A 26,339-nucleotide genomic window follows, 5' to 3' on the forward strand; every position below is an offset into this window, starting at 1 on the left:
CACACTTGTCCGGTTGATAGGTTAGGATAGACACTTTACAATAGCATACATAGTACTCTCTGTCCACACAATCGAGTAAAAGACAAATAAACTCTACAAAAACAACAACTTATCTATCATTACACGTAATTGATTCATCTCAAACTCAGATGTTTTCCTTAAGCCATTCTTGTGGACGATAATAGTCTGTTAGAATTCAAGAATTAATTGTCATGATGATGATGATTTTCAAAACAAATAGTGACAGTGATGATGATAATGATGATGATGGTGGTGGTGGTGGTGGTGATGGTGATGGTGATGATGATGATGATGATGATGATGATGATGATGATGATAATAATAATGATAATAATAATAATAAAAATAATAGTAGTAGTAGTAGTTAATAATAATAATAATAATAAATAATAATAATAATAATAATATAATAATAATAATAATAATATAATAAATAATAATAATAATAATAATTTAATAATAATAAGGACAGGGGAAGAGATGAAAAGGTGAATCAGTTGATGGCTCATTCTATATTCCGTTATCACTAGATATATTAATATACGAATACGGATACCATTATGTCTCTGGGCTTGAAATGACATCAACAAAATATAATCTGCTGAAATGAGATTTTAGAAATACCCACAAGGAAAATAATAACGGATAAAATAAGAATCTAGCTCTCTAAATTTATAATACATTGAGAGTTTTACCCACAGGGCAAAACATAAAACTGCTAATCTACCCTACACTGACAAAACGCATTCCTTTATTCTTTGCCACATTTTTACATTCCAAATATCCACGAATCAACTCCCTCTTTATAAATTATTTTCAGAATTTTCCCCAAAACGTCATACCCACAGCCAAGACTAACAATATTATTCTTACTAAAACAGAAAAGTACCATGTACATTCAAACATAATATTATCGCTCAACAAAATGTGCTCTACAACACAGTTTCAAGCTGTTATAGTTATAGCAAAAAGAATGTATTTAAATTTAGTGATGTACGAGTTTGTTTTTTACATACAGCGATGAAGAAGAAGAAGAAGAAGAAGAAGAAGAAGAAGAAGAAGAAGAAGAAGAAGAAGAAGAAGAAGAAGAAGAAGAAGAAGAAGAAGAAGAAGAAAAAGAAGAAGAAGAAGAAGAAGAAGAAGAAGAAGAAGAAAAAAGAAGAAGAAGAAAAAGGAGGAAGAGAGGAGGAGGAGAGAAGAAGAAGAAGAAGAAGAAGAAGAAGAAGAAGAAGAAGAAGAAAGAAGAAGAATGGAGGAGGAGGAGGAGGAGGAGGAGGAGGAGGAGGAGGAGGAGGAGGAGGAGGAGGAGGAGGAAATGATTATGATGAGTAGGAGGAGGATGAAGAGGAGAAGAAGAAGAAGACAACTAATACTATTATCACTATTGTTATTATTATTTGTATCCGCATCAAATTTTTTTCCTTGAGAAATAGATACTCTAGTACAAACAATTCAGTAGGAATAAATATATCCTATTTCCCATCATCCCTTCCCCACCCTACTCTTCAACCCAAAAATTGGATTTCTCTAACAACGTTGAGTACACTTTTTCGCTTCATTGGCTCACGCCAAGACATTATTCGATGTCTTCTCTTCACAAGTAGGTGGACTGTCACTGATAGAGAAAAAAATACTGCGAAAGAACTTGACCAATAAAATAGAAAGGAAAGATAAGAAAATGTCCAAAACCACTAATCTGCCGAACTCTGAAAAAACATGTTTTTCAATATTTTGGACAGAAAACGCGTCTTTTAAAAATCGATTTATTAAAATGAACTCAAATCTGCAAATCTGAGACTTCGGAGAAGTCTTAACTGAAGTTAACGGTTTAAGATATTTTCACAAGACGAAATCAATTTTAATTGATCGATATTTGAAGGACAAGTTTTCTGGCCAAACTTGATATGTTAAGTGTTGCTATTGGCTTGGGACCCCTTATACATCGGTTTGAGCCCATTTCAAATATGATGCTCTATATAAAGCCATTAAAATATTTTTCTATAGATAACATGCCCACATTCTTGTCATACAGTCTTAAATATGAGTCGTCTAAATACGGCTCAGGTTTAAACGATGTTAGCAATTCGGGAGCCTCTACTACTACTACTACTACTACTACTACTACTACTACTACTACTACTACTACTACTACTACTACTACTACTACTACTATCCAGTCATAAAATAATATATTGATATATCATCAAGTAAATATTTTGATCCAGAATGGAAATAATATGTTTTGTCATCGTGTGATAGTATTACTCTGCCGTACTCTGATAAAAAACGTATTTGAAAAGTTTGCCAGAAAACTCGTCATTCAAATATCGATCGATTTAACACTCTCAAACCTGGGACTTCGAGACGTCCCAGGTTTGAGAATGTTTGCCAAGATGAGGGTCATTTAAATCGATCGATATTTGAAGGACGAGTTTTCTGGCCAAAATTTTGACTATGTGTTTTTCCAGAATACGGAAGTACTGCCACTCGAAGTACTAATACTATCTTCTAAATTGGTTCATTGATATTTGTCGAGATTTCTACTGAATTTATTTACGCCGTCGATCGTCTACTTGAGTTGATTGGATAATTTTTTATGATGGATATTTCATGGATGTGGCAAATTTTACAGTCGGGTTGTCGCATCCGATGAAAATTATTATAAATGAATAAATAAATAAATTGACTTTGAACTTCCTGTATCGTGAATCATTAGCATTTCATTATCGACCAGGGGCATACGGGGACATGGATACTCGTATCATACATATTATACTTGTGCGGCTATGTGATCTTGTGATATGACATTCGCGATCGGATTTAAAGGTCCTGGGTTCGAACCTCGCTTGGCTCATAGTTGAGTCCTAGGAAAAGGCTCTGTACTCAAATTCTCTCGTCGTACTCAGGTGTAAAATGAGTAACTGACCGTTAACAGCGTTGTCTCAGTCGGAACATAAAAATTGTAATCTCGTCTAACAGGCATCATGTTTTGTTCTATATGTTACGTGATGCTGTTGGGCAGGGACCCTGTCTAAAGCGCTTTGAGAATGTTTACTGGGTATTGCGCTATATAAAAGCTCAAGTTTTTAATTATATAATATCTATATTTAAAGTACTAAGCCCAATTTGTATTTTAAAATGCCTCTCAATGTTGTTTATTTCTATGTTCATAATCTCACCAAAAAGACCCCCCCCCCCCCCCCCCCCCCCCCAAAAAAAAAAAAATAGACAAAAAGAACAAAGACTTTTAGATGATTTTTTTTAGTAAACCAGTTAGAGTATCTCTATTTACGGTCAATATTTACATTTAGGTATCAGGTCCATCAGAGCGATAAGGCCCATGGAGCCAGAGTTTATCTATAGCGTGAAACGGACAGCAGCAATTGTTTGCTACCCTGTGGATAGAACGGTCGTCTATCACAGAGTACTTTCCGCCAGATCCTGCAAACCAATCATTGCTGAGTGGACAGGGAAGGGTAGGGGGTGTAGAATAAATAAATCACGACTACTTCCGCGATCAATCTCGGTCCCTTTGCGTGTGAAGCAAACGCTCTCCCAACCACAGACTGTCCTGTTGTGTTATCTATGCTTCCAACTGAGCTATCGTGACTCATGTAGGTAATACCACATGTTTAAATACCAGTTTAGGAATACAATGAGGATTGCCGCTATGTTAACACCTCAATGCATAGTAATTAGACATTTTAGCCACACGTTGCAAAATAGCACATGTAATTAGATCTTGTACATGTAAATAAGAAAATATATATCGTATATGTTTACCAAATTTGCATTGAATAAGCAAGTGTGTTCGTATTTTCATGTAATATTCATTTTAGTTTCAAAAACTTTGTCATAACCACGCCCCTCGGACAGTCTTCCGAATGTAAATTAAATTTAAAGTTGAGCTTTTATATAGCGCAATATCCACTAAATGTGCTCAAAACGCTTTACAAGGGGTCGCTGGTCAATAGCAACATTTAATATGTAGGACGGGACATGACGCCTGTTAGGCGATATTACAATTTTTCGGACATAGACAACGCTGTTAACAGTCAGGTACTCATTTTACACCTGAGTACGGTGAGAGAATGTTAGTAAAGAGCCTTTTCCAAGGACTCAACTATGCGACGAGCGAGTCTAGAACCGAAAGCGAGTGTCATACCACAAGGCCACATAGCCTCAAATAATGGAAACCAGAAGTCGTAAAGTCAAACATTCCTCTCATTACATATTATTGAATCCTAAAGTACCATTACTATTTTAGTAGCAGGATAAAAGGGCAGATTCTTATGATTAATGGTCGTAAAAGGGCAAGGATGGATGAAATTTGTTGACGACCAGAATTTAATTAGGCTAGAAAATAAGATGCCATCACTTTGAAACCAGAAGATCAGTTGCTCCATGTATGCATCCAGTTATCCGAAGGACTCGTTTCACACTTCCAATGAGATTGGAATCAACCCTATGACATCACACTGTATAAACAATTTTTCAACATCAGTCATTTTTACACAATTTGTGTATTTTATTAGTATTAATTTCGGTTTACCGTCCGTCGCAAAAGTTAATCTATGTAGAATGGTGGGGGCGGGACGGTTGAGATCGTAACTCTTGTCCTGCAAAATTGTTTCATTGAACATTAATGTCTAGATATGATGATGATTTTAATTGTAAATATAGCTCACCTAAATGTAGCTTTGATTTTAAGATTTTAAAACAAAGCTTTCGAGAGCAGATAATTTAATCTAATATTCCAGGTGTTATGACCATAGACGTTTTCTTTGACGACGTTTTCAGAGCCCTTCACTCTTCATCTCTTCAAGCGAAATCAATTTATCCTTAATATCTCCCTCTCTCGTTGTCCTTATCAATTTTCCACAAGATGAATTGTCACGAGACATGCGACATATTGATAATTGGAATCAATCGTCAGATGTTACGTCCGCCCAGCAACGAGCAGCTTGGTTCTAAATAAAGACAATCGGTACTGTTTATTCTTCATGCCGTCTAGAATTTTTTCACATGTCGTGTGATCAGAGTGTATAAAAGTCAAAACATGGTCAGATTTATAATGATTTTCTACTCTGGGTACAGTTTTAGGCTCGTCGGAGAAGTATTTCATAAGGGCGTCCGCCATTGTTCCGATAATTTATAACCAGTTACTAAGTTACTATGCGTCATTACGAGGGAAGTGACATCACGACTGTTGAAGCCTGTTGATGGCAAACACTCAAGGCCAGCCTAATATAAATACATGTACCAGATTTTCCATTTCCATGATGTTATAATTTATCTGGTCGCTTTAATTGGTCATGAAATGACTATTTAGAATTTTTTTAAAATTTGAATATCACCCTTGAGTTCTTAGAAGTGACCTTTACACACATAGATACAAACGACTATGGTATTAACGTGCATTAGGCAGGAGATCTAGACTATTATCAAGTGACATTTACTGTATGAAGGCGGCTAGTAGATGTCTTTAGTACTTACGAAGGAATTGATTTATTGTTTCCAAATCTATATTGTTTGCAGTGAAACTTTAAAATTATGCTATTCTGTATAAATAATTTTCTTGATAAAATTTGTGTATTTTAGGGAAGAAAATTAAATTTTGTTTTCCACATGTAAAGATTCTAGATTTTTTTTCTTGACTTTTAAAGAGCTTTTCAAGCAAAATCAAACTGTCCTAAATATTCTCCTCTCTCATTGAATTTATCAAATCTTCACAAGATGATAATTGTCACGAGACATGCCAATCTAATATAAATTCACGTACCTGGTTTTCCAATGCAATGCAATACAATAAAATCTAAATTAGGCCAATAGTGTGGCCTTTGTTGCCCTGTCACAGTGATAAAAAACTGATATGCATTAGTATAAAGTACAGGATATCAATTACAAAATAAACATAAATCACTCATCGAATTCAAACTTAAAGGATCTAATTCCTTTTCTCAACACATTTCTTTAAAACGTTGACATTTCTCGCATTTCTTGAAAACGCGTGGAGAGAGTTCCAAATATCTACGGTTCTGAAAATTACAGAGTGGTCACGTATTGAGGTCGAACACAGGTCTTTGGTATGATAGTAATATTAATTTAGGTTTACGTCCGTCGCTATAGTTAATCTATCTAGAAGGGTGGGGGCGGGACGGTTGAGATCGTAACTCTTGTCCTGCAAAATTGCTTCGTTGAACATTAACAGATAGATACGATGATGATTTTAATTGTAAATATAGCTAACCTAAATGTAGCTTTCATTTTAAGATTTTTAAACAAAGCTTTCGATAAACAGCCCTTTCCCGTGACAGCAAGAAGACAAGTAACATCTAACTTTACACCAAGCACATCCTATATATATATAATATATATATATATATATATATATATATATATATATATATATATATATATTATATCAAAACATACAAGTAATGAAGATAGTAAATATTTCTTCTATGCACCCTCTCTATCCGTCGTTGTCGTTTGTCTGTACGCCTTTCATTAAAATGTAATGGTTGTCGTAATTATGACGCCCCCCCCCCCTCTCTCTCTCTCTCTCTCTCTCTCTCTTTCTCTCTCTCTCTCTCTCTCTCTCTCTCTCTCTCTCTCTCTTACTTATTAATCCTCTACTTGTTCATGTTATCCGTCGTATTTAATAATGCATTATATTTTTTTCTGGAATTATATGCCCCAAATGCTTATTAGATCTAATCAATCATCTATTGGACAAACGACCTAGTTTTTCCAACGAAAAACAGTGACGATCGCACTGGATAGTTTAAAAAAAAAATCTAAACAGCATATGCTGTCGTTGGTAATAACTTAAAATGTACTGTAATGGATTAAAAACACAAAATTATAATTCTAAAGCCAATGTGACACCTAATGCTGTTCGCACTGCGTGATCGAAAGTATAACACCAAGATACCCAGATTGATGGATGTTTTATTACAGCCGGCACCAATAAATGACCAAATTAGTGTCGCGTGTCCCTTAACGGTTTCCTGAAAACAAGTCGGTCTCACAACCCTGGAATCGATAGCCAATAATTTATCAGACTTTAATCACTCCGGCTTCCGCATGCCAATTGATGATGGATGATGAAGTAGAGGAATTCGTTTCACAGCAAAACAATAATAAGCGATCATAGAGTTATTTGGATTTGATGTCATTCAGCATTCGGCGTCCTACAATGACGCCCAACGTTACTGCAATGGGAATGGAATGATAATATGATAAAAGGGGTACATTTCTTTGTTTTCTATTTTCATAAGCATTCCAGTGAATCGACTGAGTCTAGAAAATACATTGCCATACGAATGCTGGTCTTTATTCTTGTATATGAGAAAATGTTAAATGAGTCTTAAATAAATAACTGCTTTAAAAAAAACTCCAGATATACTTGAAGGCACGTTTTCCAAAACTCGTTATGTCGATATTTCTACCTTTTGAGATCTTCCATCAATGAGATAATTTCAAATGTAATTTTATTTTAAGTACCAAATGGCCCAAGAATTTCCTTAGATTTGTTTGAATTTGAAGTTTATTGATGATAAAACAATAGAAAGAAAGAGACATTTTAAGGAAAATAATCCTCAATATCTCAAAATGAGAAAACCGGAGTTAGGGAGTTTTGTGAAAACCAGTCGGTTCCAGAGCTGCTACATAGGGCTAACAACGGGCATGGAGGAAGACTGTAACTTCTGCTTCACACAAGTTCCCCCGACGACCATCCGGTCATGGGATTGAGTGAGTGAGTGAGGGAGTCTTATTTTTTGCAATAAATAGTGTAAGACAACTCTTTACAAAACGGAACAAAATGATATACGCCTAATCAAGCCGCACCGGTTAAGGAAGTGTTGGTAATAATAGGTCTTGTTAAGGTCAGATCGAGCTCAGGAGCGGGAACATTCATAAGGAGGTAAAATTCTCGGAGATCCCCATATATCGCAGGGCAATTCAAAGTGTGTTGATCGATCCTTGAAGCCGTCTAGACGGACGGGCGAGCCTCCGTTTTTTCCAAGAATCCTTCAATTTCGAAAGCGTTTTTGTATCCTTGTGTTCGTGGATTGCCGAGAATGGAGATTTGTTGGGTTTTTTTTTGCGGATTTTGTCTTTGATTTAAAAGAATAGAAAAATTAGTACTTTTCAAGCTAGATCCAAAACGATAAAACGACGATGAGGGAGAATTTGTAACTCGAGGGGTGAAGGAAACATTAATAGGATTTTAGCTAGAGGGTCGAATGAAATTATCTAATTAGATTTTCACCTTCGTATCCAATCTGTGGAGATTTTGAAGCAAATAAAAAGTATGGAGAGAGGGCCAAAAAGAGCCGAAATACTCGACCCTACTCATTCTCTTCCGCATCCGCCTTCTTCTTCTTCTTCTTCTTCTTCTTCTTCTTCTTCTTCTTCTTCTTCTTCTTCTTCTTCTTCTTCTTCTTCTTCTTCTTCTTCTTCTTCTTCTTCTTCTTCTTCTTCTTCTTCTTCTTCTTCTTCTTCTTCTTCTTCTTCTTCTTCTTCTTCTTCTTCTTCTTCTTCTTCTTCTTCTTCTTCTTCTTCTTCTCTTCTTCTTCTTCTTCTTCTTCTTCTTCTTCTTCTTCTTCCACAACGACAACGACAACACCAACAACAACAACAACAACAACATCATCAACGATCGTTCGAAAACATCCCTTAACAACACTTAATGCCGGTCATCAGGACATCCGGAATATCAAGCCATCGATTCTACAAAATGTTATTTAAATAGATCGTTTAAACCTACACTTTGTATAATGTGCAGGAGGAAAGGATTTTATCGCACACTCGCACTTCTCCAAGCAGGTTTAATACGTCTTAAATGGCGGCAATCACGTTCGTTATTATAATATCCATACACCACTGCCATTAATGCTGTCCCCTTTGCTTTAGACAATAATGTTGCAGTTGATTTTTAAAATTAATAAAAAATAATAATATTAATCCATACCAACCACGTTTTTATTTGAAAATACTGCCAGGTTTCAAGGTTTATTGAAGAAATCAAATCGCATTATTTTGTTACATCCATACAACAACGCTATTTTTAGGGCCCTCTATTTTATACAATAGTAGAGTGCAGTAGAGGTTTTAAAAAACAAACCAGTATTTTTTATTTGCACATTTTGCCTGGTTTCAAATTGAATCATATTCGTATTACAAATGCCCATATCGTACCGTTTTTTAAATTGTAGACCCCGTTGATTTATGCAACTATGCAGTAAGGGTTATGAGAAACAAATTATATATTCATACCAAAAATATTTCTTATTTGGATATTCTGCCTGGTTTCAAAATTTAATAAAGAAACTAATTCACATACATCGTTATTACAATCCCTATTCAACATGGCTATTTTTAGGCCATTATATTTTATACAATAACGCAGTAAAGGCTTTGAAAAAAATCTAATGATATTCCAATACCAACGAAATTTTTGATGTCACATTCTGTCTAGTTTTAGAGTTTATTGAATAAAATTAAGTTTAAGGCCATTCACAAACCAATAATTTTGTGGGGAAAATTGGGACAAAGGTTGTGATTTCCTCCTAAATTAGTTTCAGAATAAAGCGCTCGCGCGTTTCCCATAAATTCACTCTCGATTGTATTGGTCTGTTATTTTGGTAGCAATGCTGGATGATATTAAAAAGAAAAACAACTTCGTGTGGAGAAAACGGATTTGAGAATGAGGAAATTGATTTAGGGATGGACGGATCATGGACATTATAGGAAGAAAAATAGGAAGAGGATATTGCGAGGAGAAGAGAGTAGAGAGATGTCGTAAAATTGTGTTTCATGATTTTATTCGTTTCTTTTTTCTTTTCGTTTTGAGTAAACTTCTTGCAATTTGTTTCTCTATATTGATCCGTCATCAATAATCAAAAGCAAATAGTAAACATGTTGAATTGTGCGACAAAGACCAAGACTTTTTTTTAAAAAACAAAGCAAATAAGAACATAATAAGTAATGAGCTGAGAATCGATTACTCAAGCAATGAGGAGACAAGCAAGTAAAATAAGATGATTTCAAAGAATGTCTAATAGATTTTTAGGCGATCCAATAATAATCTTGTTTTTCTTTATGTTGAGTCAACATAAAGATAAACAAAGTTATTTGATCATCAATGCCAGCAGAATAAAATTGATTTTCAAAGAGAATTTCGTAACAGATGCAATAATCAATGCTGCCTGAAGCTTAAAACCAAGTAAAAAAGAATGTGAAATATATATATATATAGCGCAATATCCACTAAACGTGCTCCAAGCGCTCTACAGAGGGGTCCTGGTCAACAGCAACACTTAACATGTAGGACGAGACATGACGCCTTTTAGGTGATATTACAAATTTTTTTTCGGACAGAAACGACGCTGTTGACGGCAGGTACTCATTTTACATCTGAGTACGGTGAAATAATGTGAGTAAAGAGCCTTTTCCAAGGAAACAACTATGCGCCGTGCGAGGCTCGAACCCAGGACATTCCGACCCGAAAGCGAGTGTCATACCACTTATTGAAGAGTTATTGCGAACCAATCTGTCAAGAATTTTTTTTTAATTTTACATCTATGAATTCAAAATTCGAGTCTTTTTTGTTGGCTTGTTTTGTTTATGTTTGTGTTGTTACGGATAGTATTTTTTATAATAAAAGTGTCAGGAACTATGAAAGGTTTTGATAAAAATACGGGGAGATTTATGCCGAACCGTCGCTCGACCCTTCAGCGGCCAAAGAAAAGATAAAGACAGGCTTAGGGAGAGCTTTAGAAAAGATCAATAAATGGAAGTGAAGAGATTAGAGTGACAGATGAAGGTGACAGTAGAGATGTCAAGTGAGAGAATGAAAGAAGAATAAATAATGAAATATATAAAAAAAGATATGAAAAATAGATGAATTTTAAAGTGATAAAGAGGATAAAACAAGATGACATTATGGAAATTAAGATAACGAAAAGACTGAAAATGTACTCTTGGAAATGTCATTAACCCTAAAGGACATGGTTTTCAATCATTTCTAACCAAACATTTACCATTTTTAGTCAACACCAATTGGCTGTAATAGACCTGAAGGCTTCAAATGAGTTGGCTTCAAAGAAGCCTGTGTTAATTGTTTTTACTGCCCTCGTGGCGGAAAAGTTTAAAACGTATGTATTTATAAAAGAAAGAGTAAGTTTGTGTGTCTGTGTATGTGTCCTCTTCAGAGAATACAAGACTGCTTTCTGATTTGAAAATTAGCAGGTTTTCAAATATGTTTATCCTTCTGTTTCAAGACGTTGAGAATTCTGTGATTGAGGGCGATTTTACTATGGCAATATAACTTAGTTCATCAAGTTTCTTCTATCCCCGAGATTTACGTTTTTGTGCGCTATGTGGTCTTGTAGTATGACACTCGCTTTCGGATCTGAAGGTTCTGGGTTCGAGCCTCGATCGGCGCATAGTTGAGTCCTTAGAAAAGACTCTGTACTCACATTCTCTCACCGCATTCAGGTGTAAAATGAGTACCTGGCCGTTAACAGCGTTGTCTCTGTCCGAAAAAAATGTAATATCGCCTTACAGGCGTCATGCCACGTCCTACATGTTTAGTGTTACTGTTGGCCAGGGTCCCATTGTAAAGCGCTTTGAGAACGTTTAGTGGATATTCCTCTATATAAAAGCTCAATTTTGATATAATATTTTAACCCGAAACACTACAAAGCGGAATTCCAGGTTTGACAATTATTTTGCTTTTTAACAAATGCCTTATTCCAAAAACAACCCGAATTTCCAAAGCCATTTGGCATGGACACGCTGTGTTAGGCATTTTGACATTTGTTTGCTTTGGGCTTCGTGTTAAGATCATTTAATTTTACCAATTTAATACACAAATACGAAATAACGGCACATTTATGTGAATGAACAACCAAAACCTAGAGGTGCCTAACTAAATGGGCCAATAAGATGGAGAGAGCGATAAAGTGAATAAATGTGACTCGTATATTGTAATGGAACAGCACAAAACAAACGACATTTCGGCTATTAGGTGAATGACAGTTGTAAAAATAGGGACTGATTCATCTGGTAGACACGATTACGGAGATAGCATGCATGACAGTGATTAGTTTATTCATCAAAGATATAGTGGGTCTGCTAGAATATAAAGGAAAATAGAGCACCACAAAACAAAGGGCTAATTTAAACTTTTACATCCAGGATGTCGAGACTCCTGTCGTGACAGGTACCTGTTTTCTTCTTGCAACAAAGCTATCGAAATTTCCGACCGGAATGCAAACGAAACGCGATTAGACTTGACAATAGGATCTTACTTGATATTCATGAATTTTGTGCTTGACTATTTCGTGATATGGGTATAATTATTATTATTATTATTATTATTATTATTATTATTATTATTATTATTATTATTATTATTATTATTATTATTATTATTATTATTATTATTTTCAGTAATGTCAAAAATGACAATGTGCTAGCCGTCATCAATAATCAATTAAACATTAACATTTTCAGTAGCAGAAAGTAAATAAAAATATACATAAATACTATATTGCCGTACACAGAGAAAACACTTTAAAAACGTATATTCTTTCTTCGCAAAGTCTCATATTTGAGGGTTTATGCAAAGATGAGGACGAGTTTTCTGGCCAAATTTTTGTAATTCATTGTTGTGCAAAAACACAACTGTAAGGGAGAATTAAAATTAATTTTCACTTCTGACGTAAAATTGTTGAGCTCTCCACTTCAGTAATGATATGACATATTATTGCTTGAGGAATAAACAAAATATTAACAAACAAAAAAAACATAAAAAATAAAAATCAGCCATTTAGAAAACAGAAAATCGCTTGTGCTTCAAGGAGATGGCAAATAAATATAATAGTCTTCCACTCACGCTATTGCGCACTTTTAGTGGAATTGCGCTATAAAATTTATTCCGGCCAAAGTGAAAAAAATTGTTTTGTCAGTACACTTCAGAGTGCCATTTCCAAATCCAAGAATAGAGATTTCTAAGATGAATGTTATAGGTGTGCAATGAGATTAGCGGAAGAGTAGCGTCCCTTGATTGGACGTCACCGGCGAGGAAGTTATTTGTAAACAAACCAACTACAAGCCAAGCGCTCCAAATACAAAATTTATTTTTCATATTTCTGTACAAAAAATGCATATCATAATCAACGTAGGGTCTAGATCTTTTCTTTAGTTTTCTCCATTATGAAATGTTAACAAAATATGATGTAGACTACAAATTAAAAATAAAAGATGTTGATAAATAATACAATGCGATCAGACAACCTTTCCTTAACTTACTGAACTTCCCGCTAATGATTGGTACTAATAATAGCGATAGCGTCTGTCGGTTGTCAAGACACGACTTCCAACAAAGGGGCGCTACTCTTGAAGATGTTTTGAAATCTCATTCCCTATAGCGTTGTGTGTCCATACTTCGTATCTGGCGGATAGGAGTTGTGAGTACTTTACTCTAAACGCATACCAACGATTCCCGTCAAATTGAAAAAGAAAGCGTTTTGCCCTGTATGCCGGTGTGTCATTTCCAAGCCCAAGAATAGAGTTCTATGATGACGGAGGCGACTATGATCTGACTGGGTTCAGAGGATTAAGGGTTTATGATTCCAATTCTTCAGGGAATAAAGAAGAAGGATTGGATGGAGGGGGATGGGGGGGGGGGGGGGCGAACAAAAAAAAGAATTATGACAATGACTAGGTGATAAGGATGCGCTAGTGGTGATTGGAATTGTAGGGAGTCATAAAAATAATAAGTGTGGTTATAGTTTAATTGTTGTTGTTCTTTTATTATTATGTCGATAAAATGTTGTTGTTCTTGTTGTTGTTGTTGATGATTATGGTGATGATGATGATGATGATGATGACGATGATGATGATGATGATGATGATGATGATGAAGATGATAATCACAAGAACGACGACGACGAAGATAATGATGACGGTGGTTGTGTTGGTGGCAGTGATGGTGGTAATGGTAGTGGTGGTGGTGGTGGTGGTGGTGGTAGTAATGATAGTAGAGGCAGTTAGCGCAATGCTTAACTCACTCAGCCGTCTTGTCGGTTTACTATTGATGAAATATCTGCGGTATAAATATCAAAAGATATTCTAGAAGGCGAACATAAATCCCAGACAACAAATAAACAAAACAAGAAGTTAAATGTTTGTGGTAAACACATATCAATGATTATATTCCGATTGTCAGAGTCTTAACGAACTATTTTTCAAAGCGAGTCCCAGCAAATACATCAAAAAAGACAAAAAACAAATAGTAATACTAAACAACAAGTTATTTTGATACCACATAGATAGGCCAGGCTTCGTCTACGTATTTCCTCTTGTGAAAGATTGCCGGCAATCTGATCGTAGATCGCGACCCTACAATTTTCCCCAATCACTTGTAAGAGCTCCCTTGATCCATTTCTTAAAAACCAAACCAGTCAACTGCCGTGCTCTGGAAAGACGTGCTTATCTTGACAAAAAAATCTAATCATAAAAATTATTATTTTGAATATTTTTTTCCGCTTTGATTATATATTGTCAAATCTCTAAAATATCTTCAAAGTAAGGCCAGCTTTTTGATTTAAAAATAACGAATGATAGCAATTAAGCCTTCAGAAGCGTCTGAATTATCTTTCTTGTAATCCAGGCAACAATAATGATAATTTTGTCGTCAACAGTCTACCCTTGGCAAATACACACCGTCGTACTTTGAAATAAAAACACATTTCAAGGAAATCCCACGTTTGAGAATGAGGAAATTCCATGCTTGAGAATTAATTATCACAAGATGAAGGCAAATAAATCGATCGATGTTTGGACGACGAGTTTTCCAGACAAAATCCCAAAAATGTGTTATTTATAGTAGGGGAGTATATGATTTACTCTGCTAACAAATTATATCTATAAAACTTATGATTAATGCCAATTATCGGTGTATTGAACTCTGGTTGATCCAGGGTGATATAGGGTCATGTGATTTATTATGAAGAATCTTGCTAAATCTGTTAACAATCGCAATACTTTCCTAATGTTGTATAATTCTGATGAAACTGATGGATAAGTAATGCTGATATTAATTTCCCTTTCGAAATCACAGATCTCGAACCCTTTGCTAAGGCTTATGTAAAGCGCTCTCTACCAACTGAGTTATTTGTGTTCCTTTATTCATTCCCATAAAGGAAATTATCATAGAACATTTCTCACCGTCACCGTCGAAAGGAAAACAAATGAATTATTATTATTAATAAAGATAAGTATTGAAATGTAAGCTTCAATTTTTTTAGACGAAGACGGATACTGTGGTCGTTTCGGTTTCCCCCATTTTCAATAAAACATGATAAAACACTAAGGGCGAATGGGAGATGTGTGAAGGGCGTAGTGAATGAAGGTGAATAAACAAAAACAATGATATCCCAATTTAAAAGGTGGCAATCAAAGCGTTACTGTTTTTAACGCTACATAAACCTGGATAAACACCGTCGTCTCCCGATGGTTTCTGACTGACTCTAAGGGTCTACATTTTTTTTCTACACCACATTATTATCAAATAAGCCGTGACGAAATTGGTGGATTTTTAGGCTTGTAAACAAGTATCATTGACTTCTTCTACACTTTTGCTTCCTGCCTGCAGGGGCAATCTTCAGGAAATGGATTTAATGGAAATTTGATTTTAACCAGCTAACTGCTGTACTCTGGAAAGACGCATGTTATAAAATTTGGCCAGAAAAATAGTCCTTCGGGAGCTCCCAGGTTTGATAGGTTTTTTTTCTTGCGATGATGACGGTCATTTAAATCGATCGATATTTGAAGGACGAATTTTCTTGCCAAATTCTAAAATATGCGTCTGTCAAGAGTTCGGCAGTTAACTGGTTAAGCTGTTTTTATGTGAGGTGGACACTTTATCTTCTTTTCTTTTCTTTTTTTCCCCTTTTAGAGCAATTATAAAAGACCGCCGCGTAGTTACATAAAAAGTCTCTGGCATAGACATACATAACATAACATCGTAATCCAACGCCATCAGTCTCACTTCCTTTCGATTACCCTTGGGTCTAAAATGACATCTATTTACGAACGTTTTGATTCCCATAGACATACAACGTCAGTAGTCTACAGACTACAGACTGCACTATAGATAGAGTAGAGCCGAAATTTCCCGCGAAAATTTAGTTGCCGGCTACATGGATGAATACTTCCGTTAGTTGCCGATTACTAGTCGTATTCATGCATACTTCTGAACAAAAGAGAAAATGAGGCAAAATATTCTCAAAATCAAAATTTCCTCTGATTTAATTTTTCAGAGCAAGCATTTTGAAAATTGGTAAAACATGAATCAGCGGACAACTTATTTTCTTGAACAAGACTGAGATATGGAAAATTTTGAAATCAAACGTATCTAACTTTTACCAAAAATTCGACAACAACAAATACCTGATCTGTAATTATTAAGCACATCCCCGGATCAAAAATATTCAAACAACGAGTATTCACAAACTGATGAGGTTGCCGGCTACCAAAGGAGTCGGCAACTAGGGCGGGAGGTCACGAGATAAGAAAGGTCAAACTTTTTTTTTAACATCTCGATTTATGTCAGATTGGCGTTTGATATTCCATCGAGGAGATCATAATGTTGTACATAGTATTTTCTTCATGTTTAATGGTGATATTTGATTTCTACTAAATGATTATTGTTGCCAAGACTCTTTTATGTTGTTTTTACTAAATAATTACGAATATGTTCGATTTTTAAAGATTATTATTCCCTTCAAATATAAAAATATTAGATCTTGGTCAATTTACTCAAATCATTCTGGTCGGATTGAAAAGTATTCATGAATACTTTTGGTCCGTGATGCAGGTTGCCGACTCCAACTATTTGCTACGTGTAATCGGTACACCCGGGATTCATTCACTTATTCATCACAGCCCTACTATAGAGTATATGTCTCCATCGGTTAAATAGTTCAGGACAGTCAATCATATTCTACTAGTCTGGTTCCAAGAGTGCTTGAAAAACTTCATTTTGAGTTTATTAATAATAAAAGACGCTCTTATGGTGTATGTTGCGTGTGTGTGTGTGTGTGTGTGTGTGATGTGTGTGTGTGTATGTATGTGTATATGTGTGTTTGTGTTCGTCTGTATTATATGAATATTCCTCTCTTTTTATCAATCTTTCTATATATCTGCCTATCGCTATATTTATCCATCTCTTTATTTCTTTTCCTTTCTTTCTCTTTCTTTCTTTTTATCCTCATTATCAGAGCATCGTTCCACCATCTCTTCTTCGTCAGACAAACGTTAACCATTCTACACAAGCCACAGACACAACTTCCGGACCTAATGTGTTAAATCAGGATTTGAAAGTAGGACAAATGGATTTTCAGATAGAAATCACAATAATAAGTTATTGAAAAGACTGACCAGAAATGAAGTGAGTAGGAAAGTGCCAGAAGGCAAAAGAGAATAAAAATTCGCGGCGGCGACGGGTGCTCGAACCCGCGACCTTACTGGTAGACAACACCGCCTGGCCGGGGAGATCGTGACTCTATCGTATGAGCTATCCAAGACCCCCAACAAAGTCGCTTAAAATTCTAGAAGAGTCTGAAAAGACGGACCAGACCAAGTGCTCTTTTTACAAAACTATACAGGAATCTACTCTTTGCAATAAATGAACATTTCAATATTATAGGTCTTTATTGAAACGTTCGAAAACACTCTTTTGTAATAGCTACATAATAATTTTAGGGGGCCAAAATAGTTAAGATTCTATCACAGTCTCTCACTCAGGTTTAAAATTAGTACCTGGCCGTTAACAGTGCTGTATTATCGCCTAACAGTCGTCAATTCTCGTTGTTTATGAAACGTTTTACCTGGTTGTTGGTCAGGGTTCCTATCCTTTGTAAAGCGCTTTGAGCACGTTTAGTGGATATTGCGCTATATAAAAGCTCAACTCTCGATTCCCTGTTTTATTTTGTGTCATTTATCCCATAGAATATGAATTCAACAATATATATTTTGACCGATAGGACAAAAACAGTGTATTATTTAGAAATCATCATTAATTTGTAACCAGAAATATATCTTGTATACACATACATCCCATGTCTTTGAGGTTACCAATTATATTCCAGACGTTAGTTGTAAACTGCATTTGAGATCGACCAAAGGAAAGATATATGAAATTAGGGAATAATTATTTTTTATAAAAAACGGTTATTTATCAACGATGAAATATGTGGGTCTCACCAGGAAGTTACTTGGGGAGCTAATATATAATCGCGTCTGTAATAGGTAGCTCAAGTAGAGTTTATGTATAATCCTCTATGTCTCTGGGCAGTTTGTGAATGAATGTTCCGGAATTATAGGTAGATTATCAATGATGGGTATTTTCGTGTTATTGATAGTAATAATAATGCTGCTGTTGATGACGGTGATGATGCTGCTGATGGTAATTATAATGGTGATGATGACGACGACGATGATGGCAACGGCGGTGATAGTGGTAGGTATTTAAGCTAGAGAAGTTAAAGAAATTCTAAGGGATCGATGAAAATGCCACGGAAAGGAAGAGAGAGAGAGAGAGAGAGAGAGAGAGAGAGAGAGGGGGGAGAGAGAGAGAGAGAGAGAGAGGGAGAGAGAGAGAGAGAGAGAGAGAGAGAGAGGAGAGATGTTTGTTGATAAAAAATTAAAGGATACCAGTTATATTTCTTCCAAATAACGTATTCAGACATCCAAGATACACGGCCTTCGGTGATCTATTAAAAAACGCTCTACCACGTACAACAAACACTTAATAACAAAAAAGTTAATGGCAATTTTTATGAAAAGGTTATCGATCACTTCAACTTGTTTTGATGAGCGAATGCTTTTAGAATTTGAATAGCACTTAAAGCTTTTTAATTTGTTTTTCACAAATTTGTTCCAACTAATTTGAAGAAGAAACAGTTTCGGCTCCGTTGATTGATTCGCCGGGCTCCGAGCTTTATCGACTTGGAAAGCAGACAGTGTTTCTTTAAAAGTGACCCGTGGTGTAAACGTTTAAAATAACTGAAGTTTCGGGATTGAATTAAAATTTGAAATACACTAAAATCTAAACTATTGCTGGGCTGCAACAAGGCGCAATATCCAATTAAATGTGCCCCAAACAACATGTAAGGCGTTCCAAGTCAACAACAATACTTAACTGGAGGGACGAGACATCGTGGGTGAAAGGTGCGAGTACGTCTGTTCATCGACGGAGAATCGATATTACAGCTTAGGATATGATTTCATACCCGAGTACTGTGTGATCCGTGAGCATGTGAGTAAAGAGCCTTTTCCAAAGACTCAACTTAGTGTTGATCACTGCGGTACTCGAATTAGAGACCTGCAAGTCCGAAGACGAGTGTTATACGACAAGACCACAGAATCCACACACCTACTGCCCAACATAATATCATATTCTTGCGTGTTCTTTAATTTGTCGTTATTTGTTTATAACAAGAAATGAAGTGAGTAGAAAAGTGCCAGAAGGCAATAGAGAATACAAATTTCGCGACGGCGATAGGGGCTCGAACCCGCGACCTTACTGGTACGACAACCCCGCCTGGGTAGAGCGTGACTTTAATTTATGAGCTATCCACCACTCCGTTATTTGTTTATAACAAAATAGGCAAAATCGTCCATGTGAATTACGTATCATTGGCTGAGAGCAGTCGATATGTTCATTTCACCAATCAAAATGCGATATCGCTGTTGTTTGTAAAGCGCCCTGAGCACGTCTAGTAGATATTATGTCATATAAAAATCTCAAAGGTCAAGCTCAAGATCATTTTCAGATTAATTTTAAAACACAAAAACACAAATACACACAAACACACACGCACACACACACAGCAGAGAGAGAGAGAGAGAGAGAGAGAGAGAGAGAGAGAGAGAGAGAGAGAGAGAGAGAGAGATACACGAAGACACATACATGCTCAACTGTGAGCGAGCTTAATACCTAATAATTTCTATAATTATAAACAATATCAATTTTTTAATTATGACCAGCGGTCGTGTTCATCAATCATTCGATGTTAAGGAAAGGATCAATGACTCATTCCCTCAATTAAAAAAACAAACAAAAAACAACAGAGATAACCTTCCCTTATCGTCATGTATAGACTCTAAATATTTTGTCATGGTCATCATGAACATATTGGAAAATTTTGTGATTTTTACAATCTTGCTTTTATGGAATTCCGGACGTGGTTGCAACCGTCGCACGAGCTCGCGAGTGCGCGTTGGAAAAATTATCAAATTATTCCAAAGCGCAAGAGTTTAAGACATCTTTTACTCTACCCCTCAATCGATTTGTCATCTTTGAATAAAAGAATTGTTCAAAAACAACTAAATGATACTTTTTAAAGAATCTAATTTTAGGTGAAATTTAACGTTTGATAATCTGATGTCACAAATTATTATTGTAAACTTGATATCATTATTGTGGAGAGGGGTAAAATAATGAGTCTGGAAAATTTGTCAAAGCCAATTTTTTTCATGTCAAATGGAATGTATAAAATGTCATAGTTTTGGAATTTGGCATTAAACTGTCAAATTGGCAAACTGTACGGCAATAGAATAAATGTATCAGTGTATCTATGTCATGAGATGTAATTTACAGAGTTCTAAAACTAGGCTAGATCATAAAAAATGTAAAACGAGATTTTACTTTAGATTTCCAAATAATGCGGAAATAATCAATTTCAATTATCTTTCTATTTTTACAAGTTAACCTTAGATTCTTACATGATCAATGCCAGACTTATTTAATTGTCATACAACACCGCGGATCCCAACCGCTAACCTTCGTCTAAAGAACAAATGTCAAAGGTCATTTATTTAGCCATTGATTGGTAATCGTCACCAGCTATTCATTGCGTCGAGTTAATTGAAGAGAGGCATCCGCCTTACAACTATCTGTAGTCTAAAAATAGATGAGCCTGGGATTTAAAAATATCACAGCCAAGGGTCCAGAGGTGCTTTAGCCCAACAGCTGTCATGACCTATTTTAAATTGACAACAACAAAAAAATGAGTGAGCTATTATACGGCATGCACTCATTTACACTTGAGTGCGATGAGAGAATGTGAGTAAAGAGCCTTTTCCAAGGACTCAACTATGCGCCGAGCGAGGCTCGAATCCAGGACATTCCAATCCGAAAGTGAGTGTCATATCACTTGACCACATAGCCGCACTCACTAAACGGTAATCAATACCTAAATAATGGAACTCGCATCTTGCTCACAGCAAATATTGTTTCTGCGGTGTCTCCTTGCCCATACGTAGCATGTCAATGGATAAAATTACCCCTACGGGCTGGATGTGATTACACGGCCATTTTCTTACAAAACACATTTTCAAACATTTCTGTCAGAAAACTTCTTCCCTAGAAGATTCAGAAAACTGGCAAACTTTATAAACCTTAACATAAAAGTCGTCTCCTGTTTTAGCATTTTTGACATATTTAACAAGATTATATCAATCGATATAATTTTGAATTAAATATTTCTGTCTAAAATGAAAAGAAAACACTGTTTTGTCCAAAATAATAATAGTGGGGTTTGGTTAAGATGGGCAGCCTATAATGTTGGTTTATGTTATTTATTATAGAAGATGTAATTTAGTGGATGAAATATCGATAGGAACAACTTTTTAGTAATCTGTCAAAGTAATGGATGGAAAATGCATATATATAATATTATTATTGAGATTGAGTCTGAGATTAAGAAACACACACACACATACACACACACTCACGCACCCAAACAACTCTCTCTCTCTCTCTCTCTCTCTCTCTCTCTCTCTCTCTCTCTCTCTCTCTCTCTCTCTCTCTTTCCCAGATACTATAATCTATCATTTAACGACCTATTTATCTATCTATCTATCTATCTATCTATCTATCTATCTATCTATCTATCTATCTATCTAATTATCTATCTATTCATCTATCTATCTATTTACTTGTCTATCTATCCATTTATTTATATATCTCCCCAACTATCCATCTCGCCCCCCCCCCCCCTCTATTTATCACTTTTCAAACACTTTTTCAAAATCAATTTTCTGTTCATTGATTGTGATTAAAAATAGAATGGAATAATGATCTGCCAAGGATATGCTAAATTTTACGTGGACCTATTTTCATCCTGTTTTCATTTATTTGTGTGGTTGGATGGTTTTGAAATAGAACTTTTACTTTTCCACGCTTCTGAATAAAACAGAGAGTGAAGAACAAAAGTTTCTGTTGTCAGAGCCTTCTTTTATAACAGTAAAGTTTTCTTTTAACCTAATAACACCTTTAAAGTTATTCAGTGCTTATCATTATGGAATATTGCATCAAAAAATGTGTGTGTATATATATATATATATATATATATATATATATATGTGTGTGTGTGTGTGTGTGTGTGTGTTAAAATCATGAATATTTGGGGGGAAATGTATGTGATTTTTTAAAAAAATGAAATAATTGTCAAACGAAGAGAATTGACAATCGTAGCAAAGGAAATGACAAGTGACAACTATGTTAATCAAATGAAATGTTAATCAAGAGAATCTTGGAGAAATTAATTTGGATGACAAGGGAATTCCATCGCTCATCATGAATATTTATTGCGCCTTTCATTACAGTCCCCTTTCAATGCCAAAATGAATTGTTTTCATTGCGGTTAGAATTATTTATTTCCTAAGATTATGTATCTTTGCAATCCAATTTCGATGGATTACGATTACCTTGTCACAAGATTCTAGTCCTAAGACTTCTGACAAGTTTCAAATTCGTCTTCACAAGTTTAGAGATATGTAACTTGATCAAGATCAAAATTTAAAGATTTAAAAACATCATCTAGTCAAAGACAAAAAATGCACATATCTATATTCTGTCTGAATAATTACAGTTTCACGCCATGGAAAAAAGGATGAATAATAATTATCAAGGGACCTGTTGACTTATCCTATTGTCCTTGTAAAGTGCTGCAATAAGATAGCAATGTTTTATTCTGATGACGATGGTTGTTAACATTTCACAATGAATAATGTTGTTTCAAGTTGGAATAAAATGGTACCTTGTTGGTAAAGGATAATGGGCACGAAATATAAATCTTATCTTTTTGCTCGCCGCATAATTGAGTCATTGGAAAAAAGACTCTTTGCTCACATAATTCTCTAACCGTACTCGGGTGTAAAACGTTAACAGTGTCGTCTATGTCGGAAAAAATTGTAATACCGCCTAACAATCAACCTGTCTCGTTCTACATGTTATTGCAGTTGGGACCTTTTGTAAAAGCGACTGAGAACGTGTGGTAGATGTTGCGATATATAAAAAGCTCAAAGCTATATCTCAAGATCATTTTCAGAATAATTTTAAAATACAAAAACACTCAGAAAACACAAACACACATACACACACACGCACGCAAACACACACACACAGAGAGAGAGAGAGAGAGAGAGAGAGAGAGAGAGAGAGAGAGAGAGAGAGAGAGAGACGAACATAACTGTAAGAGAACTTAATACCTAATTTCTGTAATTATAAAGAATATAAAAATTTTAATTATGACCAGCGATCGTGTTTATCAATCATTCGATGTTAAAGAAAGGGTCAATGACCTCATTTCCAGAATTAAATAAACAACGTACATTACTCTGCCTTATCGTCATGCATACCCTCTAAATCTTTTGTATTGATGTACTATTATATTATAATAATCATATAACTTGATTAGTGGCCATTTATCACTCGATAATACACCATGCCAGTATAGGTCTTGACGTAACATGATTGTGTAGTCTGTTCTTGATTGCCGATTCATTGTTATAGCCCGTTCTGTTTCTGCGTCATTATCTACATGAGATAGCAACAATGCAATCAGGGAGGTACCAGTAGCAGATACTGGATAGCAAACATCTGCGTACACTGACAAAACACATTTTGTCATTTTGTTTTTTAAAAAAAATATTTCAAGCATTGATCGACGAGGAAGTCAAAAAGTTGGAAATCTGAAAGTTCAAAGAAGACCCATTTATTAAAGACCATTTTACAAATTCCAGGTAATCCAATGTAAGAGGGCATTAACTCGAAAACCTTGAGCTTTAAAATAGAGCAATATCCACTTAACGCGCTCTAAGCCAACAGCAACACGTAACATTCAACGAGACATGACTCCTATTAGGCGATATTACAATTATTTTATTTCCGACAGAGACGACGCTGATAACGGCCAATCACTTTTACACCTGAGTGTGGTGAGAGTATGAGTAAAGAGCCATTTCCAAGGACTCAACTATATGCGCCCAGTGAGACTCGAACACATGACATTCCGCTCGGAAAGTGAGTTTCATACCACAAGGCAACATAACCGCATCGAAACGTATATGAAACGTATATTTCAATCGGTCTCTTTTCTTTCTCTTTTATTTCAGGACTAACGAATCAGACGGATGCAAGATCCTGACACAAGAATACGTCGCTGGTTACATTGCAAATCAAACTCCTCCTAAAAGACCTGTATCCATTCTCATAACAATGCTGGCATGTTTCAGTATTACAGGACTATTAGGTAATGCACTTGTTCTTTATGTTTACGTGAAAAAAAGAAACAAGCTATCATCAACAATATTCATAATAGCTTTGGCTGCAACGGATTTTGTCACCTCTGCAGTGGGCATGCCCTACACTATGATTATGGAAGGATTGGATTATCAAATTTCAATAGATATTCTGTGTAAGTTATACTATTTCGTAATTACTTGCACCGTTCCTTTCTCTGTCTTCATCATGGTGGCTATTGCCGTTGACAGATATCTTTGTATTTGCCGGCCTCATTCTCATATTCTTAACACCGTGAGAGCCAGGAACACAATTTTTGCTCTTCTTCTCCTTGCGATTCTAATCGGAGTGATTCCAGCCCTGTCCCATGGCGTTTATTTGGATACAGAATCAATTCGGAGCAGTTTAGGGCGTTCTGACGCTAAAAGGGAAGAGGCTACCAAATCAATGCTTTTTGGAGATAACACTACGGTAACGGAATTATTCCTTCTTTTAGTCTCGCCCACTTGTCCGGATTGCTTCAACCAATCAATGCTGTCAAATGATCCAGAGTTATCCGATCATATTTTGCGAGTTGTGTATGATCTGATTCATAAAATTTGCAATTTGGAACCACCGCTGAATGAGACCAATATCTACACAGGTCGATGTTTTAGCAACCAGCTAATATTTTCACGGGAATTTATAGCAACGTACAAAAATCTTTACTCGTCAAGCTTTCTTGTATGTTTTGCTATCGTTTTCGTGCTCTACATTCTGATCTATCACTCCGTAATTGTACGACGTTTGAGGAGGCAAGCTGCCCGAAATAAAACAAAGTTATTTCTCTCTCATGAAGTATCCCTCACGGAGAACCAAAGTATGTTGAATGACTCCCCTGATAAAACCATTGTTCTCAACAATCTCCAAACTAAAGGCCGGGGTGAACAGCAGCAGTTTCTTCAAGTTAACAACGGACACAAAAGTAATCATCTTCACCCAGAAACCTTAAATAGTAGTAGCAGCAGTAGCAGTCTGAACCGTCAAAATCAGCCACATAAACAATTCAACAAGCAATCAACGACATCACACAATTGCCTAAAAGACAAATATTTTCTGGCTAATATAAGGACAGCAATGATGTTATTTGTTGTCACGCTGGCTTTTATAATCGTTTATCTTCCATCATGGCTCACTGCATTCAAAGTGATCGATTTCAACGTGCTTGTATTTTATGTTTACTTCAGCAATCACATTGTGAACCCATTTATATACGCTTTTATGAACCCTGGTTTTCGGAGATCCCTCAGGGCATTATTGTGTAGGGAAACGGACAGGCCTGTATAAAGTATGATATAAACATTGTTGTTGACAATATTTTTTTCCTATGGTACAATAGCTGATGCTATCATTATTTGTTACCTCATTTTATTCGCATCTTGAATATATAGGGTTCAAGAAAAAAAAATAAAACTAGAAAAATTGTGACGCTGTTTCAATACGAAGAAGAAATCAGAAACAGTCGAAAATTTGCAAGCAACAAGAACAATATGTTACGTTCATACTTGCTAAGTGCTAAGTTTGATTAAAAATCTATGATTAGTTGAGAGCCTATGCCGGTTATACCAAAGTTGTATACACGTTACGAAATCGAAAGTTTCCAAACTTGCGACTTGTTTATAGCAATGTTGTATTACTAGCGTAGAAAATTACCCCGTCTCTTTGAAAA

At 35.6% G+C, this 26,339-nt stretch overlaps 1 protein-coding gene across 1 annotated transcript in view; it reads left to right on the forward strand.

The window, feature by feature from the left end:
* Nucleotides 1-26,083, forward strand: part of LOC144970278 (uncharacterized) — a 53,726-nt gene extending 27,643 nt beyond the window's left edge. The window contains exon 3 of the mRNA XM_078909751.1: nt 24,505-26,083. Within this exon, the coding sequence (XP_078765877.1) occupies nt 24,505-25,957 (1,453 nt within the window). The 3' untranslated portion in view covers nt 25,958-26,083. The remainder of the gene's footprint in view (nt 1-24,504) is intronic.
* Nucleotides 26,084-26,339: the final 256 nt, after the last annotated feature.

The sequence above is a fragment of the Berghia stephanieae genome, chromosome 4 (genome assembly GCF_034508935.2).
Source record: "Berghia stephanieae isolate SIO BIC M18660-M18661 chromosome 4, UCSD_Bste_1.3, whole genome shotgun sequence".
Classification (NCBI taxonomy): Eukaryota; Metazoa; Mollusca; class Gastropoda; order Nudibranchia; family Aeolidiidae; genus Berghia; species Berghia stephanieae.